Below are 13,660 nucleotides of genomic sequence, written 5' to 3' on the forward strand. Positions count from 1 at the left end.
CTTGAAGGTCCTTAAATTATAACTTTAGAAATGTGCAGACACCCTGTAGGGGGACACACACTGTCTGGTTTATTTACTGTTGAAACAATGTTACTATAATCATCTGGGGACCCCCAAAATAATGCAGAGCGCTGCAAAGTACGCTTCAGCCGACTCAGCGCCATTCGAGTTAATGTCCCGATAGGGACATAATAATTCTAGAACTTGTAGATTTGATTTGATCAAATGTAAAATGTGATCTACACATTACATTACACATTATATTATAACATCATTATGAACACATTATGTAAATTGATATTTTGAAGTAAAGAATGAAAAAGGAAAAAGAGAAAAAAGAAAAACATCTGTCACAATTCTGTCACTTTCTTTTTTCTTTCTATTTTCTACTACTACTTCTAATTCAGATTATGGATAATGTGGATTATAGTGTAGGTTCAAATTTCAGAGAGTTTGAGCACTCAAATCAAATCTATATAATCTATTTTTCAACATTATCTATCTTCATATCGTCACTGTCAAGAAGAAACCTCGTATCTCCAAGTCTGAGAAATAGCATGTTCTTTTGTATTAAAGCCCTACTTCATCATACAAGAGTGTTGCACAAAAGTGAAAATAGCCGATCTACAAGCACACAGCGCCTCATACAAGGTTTCTACACGACAACATCGATATACTTCATAGACAACGTCCCTGTCAGGTGGAAAAATAAATTATGTCCGAAACTGTGACTTTGCAGGATTAAAAAAAAGAAAAAGAAAAAAAAATATCCTAAAAAACCCAGCATTTCTTCATGCTCAAAACACGTAGTTCATCTCGTCGATTTGACACTTGAGACGTTGTATTATGTTAGAATTCAGAGATAAAAGGTTTCCAACGGCAACGATAGCCTTGCCCTGAATGAGCTGAGACACTGAGTGAGGAGTGATGAGTGAGGAAACACGAGTGCATCCTTCCAAGGAAGACTTTCCAAAGCGAGCAAATGACTCTGCGTCGCTACAGCTGGCCATGTAAATTGACGTGTGCCTGTGTGCGAACACGCAGTTGCTGTCCCGTGGGACACACAGAGACTGCCGACAGTTGAAACTGTAAGCGGGGGAAATTAAAACTGTGGCATAACATCAGTGGTTCTCATTCTGTGGGTCGGGACCCCCAGGCGGGTCCCCAGATGATTAACTTAATGTCACAACATTGAGTGAGTTTACACTTGACAGTAAACAAAGCAACTGGTGGTGTGCTCCTGGTATTTGTTCCCCACATAATGCGAATCATGGAATCAATTAGTTTATTCTCGCTAGCCGTGCTACAAGTTAGAATAAAAGATGGACATATACCAAACGATTATCATACCCAAAGAAACAAAACGATTATACCAAACTAAACACATTTTAAACTAGAACTGCACTCTGTCGAGGTGCCAACTTGCATCTTGTGCACAAGTAGACCATGTATGGCTTACTTGTGCGCCAGCAGAGCACATCATGAGGTGCGCTCACTACTGGCATCACCAGGAATGCTGGTCCCTCAATGGGCTACAGGCTTAAACACGGGCAGACACCGACATACATACATACGTACTGTACATACATGCATACGTATACATACATGCAGTACATACGTCATTGCTAATTGCACTGAGCAGCAATCAGATCTTGGCCAGAAAACAACTCTCTTCCATTGGTTTATATTATCAATAAAATATAATGGAAGTAAATGAATATTGTGTTCATTAGAAAGCATTTTCTTTATTAGTCACACAGTGAAGGGGGAAATAAATCATGTATTGGAATCGAGATGCATCGGTAATCGAATCGTAGCCCTCTGAATCAAATTCAATAGTCAGGTATAGTTAGCGATTTCCGCCCCTCACACGCACACACACACACACCCACACCCACACACACACACACACACACACACACACACACACACACACACACACACACACTACAAGTCCCAGGTGAGCTCACCCCAGACCACCAGGTCGGCGGAGGCCTCGTCGATGCCCCTGGAGTTGCTGGCCATGCAGGTGTAGGTGCCGGCATCAGAGATGTGCGAGGGAGAGATGAGCAGGCTGCCCGACTCCAGCAGGGTGAAGCGAGGAAGCTGCACAGAGCCACTGGCCAGCACCCGCTCCCCTGGGGAGAGACACAGCACAGGTTAAATGCATTTCATTTGAATTATCCACAAGCCATACCTGACACATATCGTTGTTGTTGGGTAGAAACCTCTAATGTCCAAAACTGTTCGTTTTGTTTTGATCATTTTAAAAATGATTTAAAACTAGTGAAAATAGCCGATCTACAAGCATAGCGAGGCGTTATGTGCTTGTACTGTAAATCTGCCATTTTCACTAGTTTTGTGCGACAGTCTTGTACAGTATGTTAAAGCACAGGAGATACACGGTTTCTGCCCGACAGTGACAATATGGTACCTTTCACTTTGTGCACAGGTTTGATATTTCAAAAGTATCCAAATCAGTTGCCAAACTAAAACTAAAAGTTTCAAAGCTCCCTCTGAGTGGAAAAATATGCCTGTTCATATTTGGTCAATATCATCTTTTCAAGTGTTTAAAACTGTGCTGTTCTCTCACCATGAGATAACCTGTTCATGTTTAGACCAATTGTCATTATAACAGCTCTATGACGCAATGATTCATATTATGTGCTCTGTGTATTGTTGTTGTTGTGTTATTGTTGAATGTTAAAGGGGAAGACCACCCATTTTCAATATTGAAATATGTCATTAATATACCTTAGAGGAGTTGTGTGGAAATAGAAAAAAAGTTCCCCCCCTTCTGTGTTGCCTAGAACTGGAGGATTGATTTTGGGGTTTGTATTGTAAATTACAACTTGATGACATCACACATTGTAACTATGTAAGACATAGTTCAATATTGAAAATGGGTGGTCTTCCCCTTTAAGCTTTGTTTTATTTGTTTGGTTGATGTTGTTTGAATTGTCTGTGTTTAATATGTTGATGTGTTTAAAATGTGTGATGTTTGTCATTTGTGGACCCCCACGAGATCGTTCATCTCAAAGGGTTTTCCCAATTTCAATATTCTTCTGACTCTGTTCATTATGGTAGAACAAGGAGAGAATTTACATTCATCCGGAGTCCTTGATGGAGGAAACAAACAGGCATCGCGTGGTGAAGTTAAAAGAAGAAGTAGAAAAATCACCTCCAGAGGAGGGAGAGAGCGTGGGATGCAGGGATTCTATGTGTGCATATGTGTTGTGTGTGTGAGCGTGCGTACGCAGGGGTGTCGCACCAAATTCTGGGCCCTGGGTACAAGGATTCACTGTGGGCCCCCCATGAATGTTCTTCATAGGGGGAGGGGGGTTAACCCATTTAGACTGGGAAAGTATTATTTTGTGCTTTAGCTATTGAAAAATAGCAGATATACAAGCTCACAGCGCGGCACCGAGTGCCGCGCTGCGAGCTTATAGATCTGCTATTTTTGAAATAAATGCAAGTCCTTGAATATTTCAAATCCTTCTAAGGTTTTTTGAAAAACCTGTTTCTATGTCAGTGGTGCACATTTTCACGACTTTTCAAAAATAGCAGATCTGCAAGCTCGCAGTGCGGCACTCTGTGCCGCGCTTTGAGCTTGTATATCTGCTATTTTTCATTACATGTAGCTAAAGTATAACATAATTAAGGCCCCTCCACCTTGGGCCCTAGTAACTCAGTCCCACCTTCCCCCCCCTTGTGTCACCCCTGTGTGTACAGTACGTGCGCGCTCTGCGGTACCTTTCTGCCAGGTGATGGCAGGTCGGGGAGCTCCCGATGTCTCACAGTGGAGGATGACTGACATGCCGTCAATCACTGTGCTGTCTGAGGGCCCCGCCGTGATGTTGGGGGCGATGCCTGGGGGGAGGAACACACACACACACACACACACACACACACACACACACACACACACACACACACACACACACACACACACGCACACACACACACACACACACACACACAGAGCACAGAGGTGAGATCACAGGGAAGAAGCCGGGCTACAAAGCGGCGAGGGAGAGCGCAAACATCTGCCACGTGCGAACACACTTCAACATCAACTTCAGCGCCATGTGTCTTCATTATCCGTTCTGCCTGCAGCTTTGGGTGTTGGGTTGGTTGGGGGTCCTTCAGGACTTCAACGGTTCCCTTTAACCCTACCAGTGCCAGCCCCTAGATGGCGCCAAAGAATGCCAGGCTTTCTCCCATAGGCGAGCGCATTAGCATCCGGGGACTCACGTTGCAGTGACGCGCGTGCTCACGTTCGTGCAAGTCATGGAAAGGTCCCGGATGATAATGCTAACAGAATAGCTATTCCCATTTTGTCATTTTAAAGATCATTTTTCGGCGATTTCGCCGTAAATAAACCTCGCGCCACATCCCTAAAAACACAATCCAGAGATATGGGCCTCCAAAGATGTGGTTTTTCATTGGATTCGGCGGCGATTCGCGGCTACGTTCGCGGCTCACGGCCGGCATGGCTTCCCCAGGATTTGGACCACTGGATTTTAAATTTAGGCTCAGGCTTCAGAAGGCCTCGGATCATTTTATTCATTTCATTAAAAATCCCGAACATGTTCGGGATAGGCACACTGGACTACGTTCCGGAAGCGGCGCTGAACATTCGGTGAACATTGGGGGTCTCAAAAATGTATTTTAAACCATTTTTAATGGAATATATCGTCGGACCATGTAAAATGGCTAGCTGGCTAGCGTAGGACGAGCCAGGACCACCCACGACTCTACAAGCAGCTCAGGGTAAGTCAATTAATTAAAAAAAAATTGTTTTGGATTGAACATATCCCGAACATCGCCGTAAATAAAGGTGTGTGCACGCGCGTGTGTGCAGTTGTGTTTGCAGTTGTGTGTGCAGTTGTGCCTTATGCCTCAGAGAGAGTGTTTTTATCTCCTCGCCTGTCCTGTGTTTTCCCAAATGCACACAACACAGACTTATAGGAATGTATAGAGAGAATATATAGGGGCGAGAGAGAGAGAGAGAGAGAGAGAGAGAGAGAGAGAGAGAGAGAGAGAGAGAGAGAGAGAGAGAGTCAAATGTGGTTTGTGTGTTTGAGGACACAGCCAGAGAGAGGAGAGAAAGAGACACACACACATAAAGCCATAAATCAAGGCCTTGGTGGCGTGACAACTACCTGTCTCACTCAACAGGGAGAGCCGACATGGAAGGGAGGGAGAGAGAGAGAGAGAGAGAGAGAGAGAGAGAGAGAGAGAGAGAGAGAGAGAGAGAGAGAGAGAGAGGATGCTGTTCAGGGAATGGAAGGAGAAGGAGAATGGGTGGGAGGCCGGATGAGATGAGATACACACAGTGCGAGCGAGAGAGAGAGAGAGAGAGAGAGAGAAAGGCACGCAGTGGCGCACAGCAACTGAGTATTTACTCAAGCACAATTTGGATGTACCTTTACTTTTACTTGAGTATAGTTTCAGTTATTCTTCGACTCCACTACATCTCAGACGTCAAAGTTTGTACTTTTTACTCTCCTAGGATTACTTGAAGACAGCTTTAGTTTCAATTTACTTTGCAGATTTAGATGACTAGATTAGATTAGATCAGCCGATCAGAGCAATGAGTCACAGAGTCATGGCCATTTGAAGTGTTAAACACTGCCGTATCACTGCAGCTACACCCTCTTCTCTGGACAGACCCCTGAAAGTATCGCAATGAACGCGTCACAAACTTGCAGATCTGCTATTTTATAATAAGTATAACACTATTTTTATTTTAGCTTCAAGCACGTCGTTCTACTTTGATTCTCAATGCCTTGTACTTGTAGTCAATTTAAAATGTTTAATACTGGACTTATACTGAGTATTTTTTAAACACATAAAAAAAAGAGAGAGAGACAGAGAGAGATGTAAAGAGCGTTATCAGATTGGGTTGGATTAAGATAACACCGGTGCAGAGCAGGAGGGAAGGTGGGAGAAGAAAATTGAGACGGACTGCAGGAGGATTATACACGTCAGGAAGGCGGACCAAATGGACGCAAGGCCAGGGTGAAATTGCTCCGTGATTTTCACGCCACTGCGGTGACACTCTCTCATCAATCACCACCCATCCCCATCCCCGTCTCCATCCAAGGCAAATTCTATTCTATTTTTTACACACCATTATAATTTTCTTGTTTTCATCATAAGAACAAGTCTCCAGGTTTTCTTCAGAATATGTATGACACTGATTTACTATGAAACTATATCAAATTAGGAGTCCAACTAGTACTAGTGGTTCTCACATGTTTTATTTGCAAGGACCCATAACACTGATATGTGTACAAATGGAATCAAATTATTATCTCTTTATGTGTTACTGGTAATATTATTGTTTTCTCATGTTTTATGTCTGTGGCAAAAAGGTAATTTTGACAAAAATGACAAGCCAACATGGAACCAATGGCCTTGCCATTGGTTCTCAATTTTTGAACCCCCAAAAATGTTGAAATGTCCCTCCCTCCCACCCTGACAAGTACATAGAAATCTAGGGGTTGAGGCATTACATTTAGTTTGACTCAATTCCACAGATAGATATTTAAAATGAAAATATTGTGAGCTTGTAGATCGGCTATTTTCACGATTCCCGCCTCTTTCTTATATTGTTTGACAATTTGGCCAATGTTTCAGTCATTTTATAGCATAGTTTGTTGATCAGTTTTGATGCAGTAATGGATTTTTCCCAAGAGTTCATTCTCTCTCTCTCTTTCTTTCTTTCTTTCTTTCTTTCTTTCTTTCTTTCTTTAACCTTTTTTATGTATTACAAAAGCTCTTAAAAGTCCTTAAATTGTCACCTCACTGTCATCTGGGGACCAACAAAACATAATGTGGGGACCCCCCTGGGGGTACCGACCCACAGGTTGAAAACCACTAAATTACAACAAGCGAAGTCCTTTAATCCCTACATTCATTCCTGTAAATGCAATACCCCAGTTATATTATTAAGTAATCTTTCCTTTAGAGAAGTGAGAGGGTACTTCATTTTCTTAACGACATAATGTAATCAAATAACAGGATGGCCTCCCTGTCCAATCTTTAGCTATCGATGCTAAATTAATGAAGGGCCATTCACACCAAGCTTAAAGGGCAATTCACACCAAGCTTAACAGGCCATTCACATGAAGCACGATAACTCTAGCTATAAGGATAATTATGTGAGCATCCACACACTGATGAACGATAATGTTCTATAAAGACTGGCACAAAACGCACACTGCAGCCGTACCAGAGAACACACAGAGGGAGAGAAAGAGACCTCAGGGGTAGAGTGGCCACTTGGCAACTGGAAGGTTAAAAGTTCGATCCCGGTCTCCCCCAGAGTTAGTGTCGAAGTGTCCTTGAGCAAGACACTGCTCCCGATGAGCATGGTTTCCTCCACCATCCGTGTATGTGTGAATGTGTGAATGTACAGTAATGCACAATCTATGTAAAGCGCTTTGGATAAAAGCCCTATATAAATACACCATTTACCATTTATTATAACAAGTGCTATGTCTTATAAGCACATTAAAATGGTCAGGTCTATAGTTAATGCATGATTATAGACCCAACCTTTAAGTAAAGTGCTACCGTTATGCTTGCAGTTATGGGTGTGATGGGTTCCGGGGAGAGACACCAAAATGTAACTTTTGGGTCTCGAGCTGGAGAGGTTTGGGAGACTGCGTCCTGTGTGGTGAACGTGTACACCTCCTTTGACCAAATGGAAATAGCGATCTTTATAAATAAACTGTGGACATGAGTAGCAGCAAAATGTCATGAAACTCCCTCTGGCATTCTTGCAGCCACAAGTTTGGAAAGTAATATATCGTCACTGTCGGGCAGAAACCTTGTATCTCCAAGTTTCAGATTTGTATGACGAAGCCCTGCTTCCTCATACAAGGCCGTTGCACAGAAGTAGTGAAAACAGCCAATCTACAAGCACACAACGCCTCGCACCGCGAGGCGTTGTGTGCTTGTAGATCGGCTGTTTTTACTAGTTTAAGTCATTTTTTAAATGATAAATGCAAAACAAACGGTTTTGGACATACAAGGTTTCCACCCGACAACGACGATATAGTCTCTGTTGGGTGGAAACCTCATATGTCCAAAACGGTGGACATCCAGATTCAGGATTCAAATTATAATGTAGCAGATTTACAAGCTCAAAACGTGTTTCACGCCTGTGGATACTACTGCTACTTCTGATTCTTTTGTGTGCCACTAGAGTATATGATCAAGTAGAGAAACACAAGAAGTTATGGAGTTATGGAGCAATGGAATACGGAGGTAAGAGGTTTCTGCCCAAAAGCAACATTATGTACAGTATGTACTGTACTGTATATACAGAATGGACAAACCTGGAAACATAATGCCTCCAGTTATGGCTGTCGCCAGAGGCATAAAAACATAGTTTTGAGTGCAGGGAGAATGTATACAGGCCTACTGTACAGCTTGTTTCACACTTTTTACACTTGTACATTACCATGACTTTATGGCTTTGGATTGCTGTACTAGCCTGCAGTTTTCCTGTAGAACACTTTCTAAACTTACTGTATCTATTAAGAAAGCACTGGTTGTTCCTGAATGTCTTGGCTAACTTTGCTGTACCTGAATTCATGGCCATTTCTTATTTTGCCCAACATATTTTGTGTCATTCTTCTGCACTGGGTTCTATTTGCTGGGTGTGGAGGGGATCCATCCCTCTGCTTTTGAAACCCACCCCATATTTCTTATTGAGAAGTGCTCAAGGAAGGAGATAAGCTCCAATATCTGGCTTTGTCCAAAGTTTGTTGTACGTCCAGGGTCACATTGGCATCCTGTGATGATTGGCCTACATCTGGCCTACATCCTTTCACAAAGCACCCGAAGTTTGTTGTACGTCCAGGGTCACATTGGCATCCTGTGATGATTGGCCTACATCTGGCCTACATCCTTTCACAAAGCACCCAAAGTTTGTTGTACGTCCAGGGTCACATTGGCATCCTGTGATGATTGGCCTACATCTGGCCTACATCCTTTCACAAAGCACCCGAAGTTTGTTGTACGTCCAGGGTCACATTGGCATCCTGTGATGATTGGCCTACATCTGGCCTACATCCTTTCACAAAGCACCCGAAGTTTGTTGTACGTCCAGGGTCACATTGGCATCCTGTGATGATTGGCCTACATCTGGCCTACATCCTTTCACAAAGCACCCGAAGTTTGTTGTACGTCCAGGGTCACATTGGCATCCTGTGATGATTGGCCTACATCTGGCCTACATCCTTTCACAAAGCACCCAAAGTTTGTTGTACGTCCAGGGTCACATTGGCATCCTGTGATGATTGGCCTACATCTGGCCTACATCCTTTCACAAAGCACCCGAAGTTTGTTGTACGTCCAGGGTCACATTGGCATCCTGTGATGATTGGCCTACATCTGGCCTACATCCTTTCACAAAGCACCCAAAGTTTGTTGTACGTCCAGGGTCACATTGGCATCCTGTGATGATTGGCCTACATCTGGCCTACATCCTTTCACAAAGCACCCGAAGTTTGTTGTACGTCCAGGGTCACATTGGCATCCTGTGATGATTGGCCTACATCTGGCCTACATCCTTTCACAAAGCACCCAAAGTTTGTTGTACGCCCAGGGTCACATTGGCCAAGCTTTACGGGACTCTAAATGAAATTAACTCGTAAATAACACCGCTCACTTCACACGGGAGCGTAGCGCTATTCCGAGGTCCCGTTGTTTCGAGCCAACCTGCCGACGCTGGTGAATGCTAACCTGCTGATGCTGGTGAATGCTAACCTGATTCACCAGGTAACCCTAAGCCTAAACCCTAACCTTAAACCAAATCCTAAACCTAACCGGACTACTGGGACCTCGAAACAACGGGACCTCGGAATATCAAGATTTTGCCACTTCACAATAGGTATGATTTTTATTTTTTATTTAGAGTACTAGCCAGTTATTTTGGACCCCCTTTTCTATCCCTATTTCCCTCCCCTAAGACGAGCCAATTGTGTTCATGTAGACGCTCGACAATGCACCGCGGTGGATTCGAACCCACAACCTCCACGGTGGTGGGCAGATACTCTGAACGGCTATTTTGAACGGCTATTATCTGCTAAAGCCTTGGACGCTGGAGTTTCTTAGTGGTTAAGAGTTGAGACGATCCCTCCCTGCTGTCTTCACAGCGTCCCTCTCAGCATCATGCCTCACATGCAGTCTGTCCTCCTCTGAAATGAACACTGAAGTGCAAAATAATTGGGTAGGAGGAGTGCTGCTTAGCCCAGAACGCTGCAAGTCAATGTAGACCGTCTGATTTTTTTATTTGGCACACATTACGAAAGCCTAAGTGCAGTATAACGAACAGCGCATCGTACAGCTCTGATGAAGGCTGTTGTGTAGGCGAAACGGTGACCCTGGGTCTTTTCCTTCTTTATGTGTGCCAAATATAGTAGATAAGTATGAATATGTTTTCTCTGTCGGGTGGAAACCTCATTATGTCCAAAGCTCTTATTTTTCAGGATTCAAATTCTGATAATGTAGAAAAAGTGGCAGATCTAAAAGCTCTAAACGTGCTCAACAGGATAGGCGGTTGTCCAAAACCACCGATTTGACTGATATGCCCATAGATGATCTCCCAAAAATAGTGAACTACAAAAACCCATAAATGGAGTACACTGAGGTCAGTTTAGTATATGTGAACGGTCACAGCTTGTCCGTGTCTCGGTCTATAACGCCTGACACTGTGGTTCCCCTGACACATCACTGTGACATCATGCTCTGACATCACTGTGATGTCAGGGGAACCACACTTAACAGAATGGGTTTTCCGCTCTGACATCACCCTCTGGCTTCACTGTGATGTCAAACTAACACTATTCCTTTTATGCCCATATATGGAGTTCCCTGATGTCATCAATATTAAGCCCATATCTCTAACAGTACTTATGGGAATGCCCATATATAGAGGCCACATCGGCCACATACCACACTAACGGTTCTACAGACAGGGATCTCCGTGTATGGGCATAAAATGGTATGATGTCAGATGCCATAGACGTCATAGTACTTTCACATAACAAATAACTGAGTAAGCATGCTTGGGCTCTTACAGCATTTTGGGCTCTTACAGCATTATCTCCATATACAGTACATGGATCTCCATATATGGGTACCAGGGGTCTCCATATATGGGTAACTGGTCCGAAATACTTCACTGGCCAGATGGCCAAGAATTGGCGCAACCTCGGTCGCATGTCACCCTGAGGCATCTTACTAGTTAATATTACGTCATAGACTAGATCTACAGATCTAATCTTGCAGCATCTTCTATTCTTCAATAGCTAAAGTATAAAATACTGCCAGGTTTTTAATGGGATGAACCAGGAAAGGTGTGTGACAGTGCTCAGACATGGTGACTTACTGGTGACAGCCAGGTAGGTGTTGGTCTGGACCTCTCCGGCAGGGTTCCGGGCGAAGCACTGGAACATGCCCGTGTCGTCGGGCAGCAGGCCGTTGACCTGCAGGCTGCCCCCCACCAGCACCCTGTACCTGGGGGTCTTCACCGGGCTGATGGCCACCGCGTCCTTGTACCACACGATGTCTGGCTGGGGCACGCCTGAGGAGTGAGAGACCACAACATACACTGTGAGAACAACATGGACTCCTGGAGTAAACCTACACACTCTCACTCCCAAAATGGCCTACAGCTGCTGCTATAGAGCTCTTAGGCCCTTTCCCAGAGCTTCCAGTTTGGGCAAATGTTTATTATTTACATTTGAATCTTAGTCATAATTTATTATTGTAATGGACATAAAGTTATTCTTACATTCTCCTATTGTAAAGGAAAAAAAAGCTGCTCCTATACACCAGATAATAAAAAGAAATACATTCTCGAATGAAAATAAAGAATGTATTAATGCTTGGACATACTGTATCTGTTTGCTATCACCACCAACGTTGCTGGCTTAATGGTGTACTTGGTCTGCTTTGAGAAATTAGCAAACAAAAGTAATATTGAAAGACATTTTGCAGCTGCAGACAGGTGTATTCTTGGGCCAAAATTTTCTCTTTGGATAATAGAGGTTGCCTAGCCCTGGCCTATAGTAACTTCTTGGTACAAATAATATGACCAAACGGAAAACATTTGACATGTGTCATGTGTACCTCACATAATCTGAAGCCGCCACAGCTCCGCAAAGGAAACTGTAAAAACGACGAAGGGGTGCCACCGTGCCGCCTAAAGCGGACTTGAGCCACGAGAGACAAAGCGAGCAGTTAGGCAAAGCAAGTCTCTGTGCCGAGCGTTGCGAAGTCGGCATCAGCCGACTCAGCGGCGTTCAAGTTACTTCCCTTAGTCAACGTCTGCCGTTGCGGGTACCTCCCCTGAGACGTCAAACTTTTGTTGTTTTGGACGAATCGGTGCCAAGCCGTCGCCCGTTTGCCGCCTTGGGAGTGAGAAGGCTTTGGAAAAACAGACACGCGCGAACACACCGGCTCCTCACCTCGTGCCTGACAGGGAATGTCTACCACCTTCTCCATCTCCGCTGTGATGTGCTTCTCTGGCTCCTTGATGAACTGGGGGGGCTCTGAGAGACAGAGAGAGAGAGAGAGAGAGAGAGAGAGAGAGAGAGAGAGAGAGAGAGAGAGAGAGAGAGAGAGAGAGATAATTCAAGTGCTCGCACATATAATGGGATTGCACATTGAATGTATTAAGTGTGAGCGATTACACTTTAACACTTCAGTGATCACATTTCAGGTACGTGTGCGTAAGAGATCACTTGAAAACGCTTTGGAATGGTTCTGAATTGTCGAATTCAACAACGGCTGAGGCCATTTTAAATGATAATAATACTAATAATATAACAATAAAAAACTATTAAAAAAAATTGAAAATGTATATGTAAAATGATGTGGATGTAGTAAGTAATACGTGGATAAATATATAGTTTAGTATTTGGATAACAGAATGTGCAATTAGGTAAACAAATAAAATACATAAATATACTGTAGTACTAATCGTGCCTCTTGGCCAGAAATATCTTATCTTCACATTTTAATTTTTTTTCTCTGTATATTAACACCCTACAAGGGCCTACATACAGGATCATTCTACAGCATCGCACAAAAGCATCAAATGTAGCAGATCCACAAGCTCATTTTTATGTACATTGGGGCATATACTAATTATTTGCATAATGTATGCACATACTGTAGAAGAATCATCAGAAATAGGTACTGTAGGTACTTTTAGACTACCCTCACTGGCCTTGAGCAACCTTGTGAATTTGATTAAACAAACTTTTCAGCAGGATGAGCCAACATGATCACATGTTGAAAGGTAAAGCATTGTGTGTGCGTGCGCGTGCACGTGTCCTGTGTGCTGTGACTCAAGGAGCATGTGGCCACGCGTCATACCTTGCACTTTGAAACACATCAAAGTGCTTCAGTGGGGTCTAGGAATGAAAAGTGGAGCAAATTAAATTAAACGGTTTCTCCAAGCAAGCCATTAGCTACCGCTGCCACCCTCTTCCTTTTAAGTCAAAGTCAACAAGGGGTGCAATAGTTAATCAAACTAATTGATTCTAAATAAATAAAAGATCGACAATCAATAATGTAATAAAATAATCCATAAATAACAGATGGAACATTAACAAAAGAATAAGGAAAATGG

The 13,660-nt window shown here is 43.3% G+C and overlaps 1 protein-coding gene across 1 annotated transcript in view; it reads right to left on the bottom strand.

Annotated features, from left to right (window-relative positions):
- LOC308303245 (protein sidekick-2-like) overlaps window positions 1-13,660 on the bottom strand; it is a gene marked incomplete at its 3' end in the record, with an annotated part of 219,311 nt that overhangs the window by 135,798 nt on the left and 69,853 nt on the right. Inside the window, exons 7-10 of the mRNA XM_080747572.1 lie at window positions 12,492-12,575; window positions 11,411-11,605; window positions 3,754-3,870; window positions 1,971-2,138 (exon numbers count right to left, since the gene is read on the bottom strand). Coding sequence (XP_080603698.1) covers window positions 1,971-2,138; window positions 3,754-3,870; window positions 11,411-11,605; window positions 12,492-12,575 — 564 coding nt within the window. The remainder of the gene's footprint in view (window positions 1-1,970; window positions 2,139-3,753; window positions 3,871-11,410; window positions 11,606-12,491; window positions 12,576-13,660) is intronic.

Source organism: Nannobrachium achirus (assembly GCF_963921795.1).
Source record: "Nannobrachium achirus genome assembly, chromosome: 18".
NCBI classification, from domain to species: domain Eukaryota; kingdom Metazoa; phylum Chordata; class Actinopteri; order Myctophiformes; family Myctophidae; genus Nannobrachium; species Nannobrachium achirus.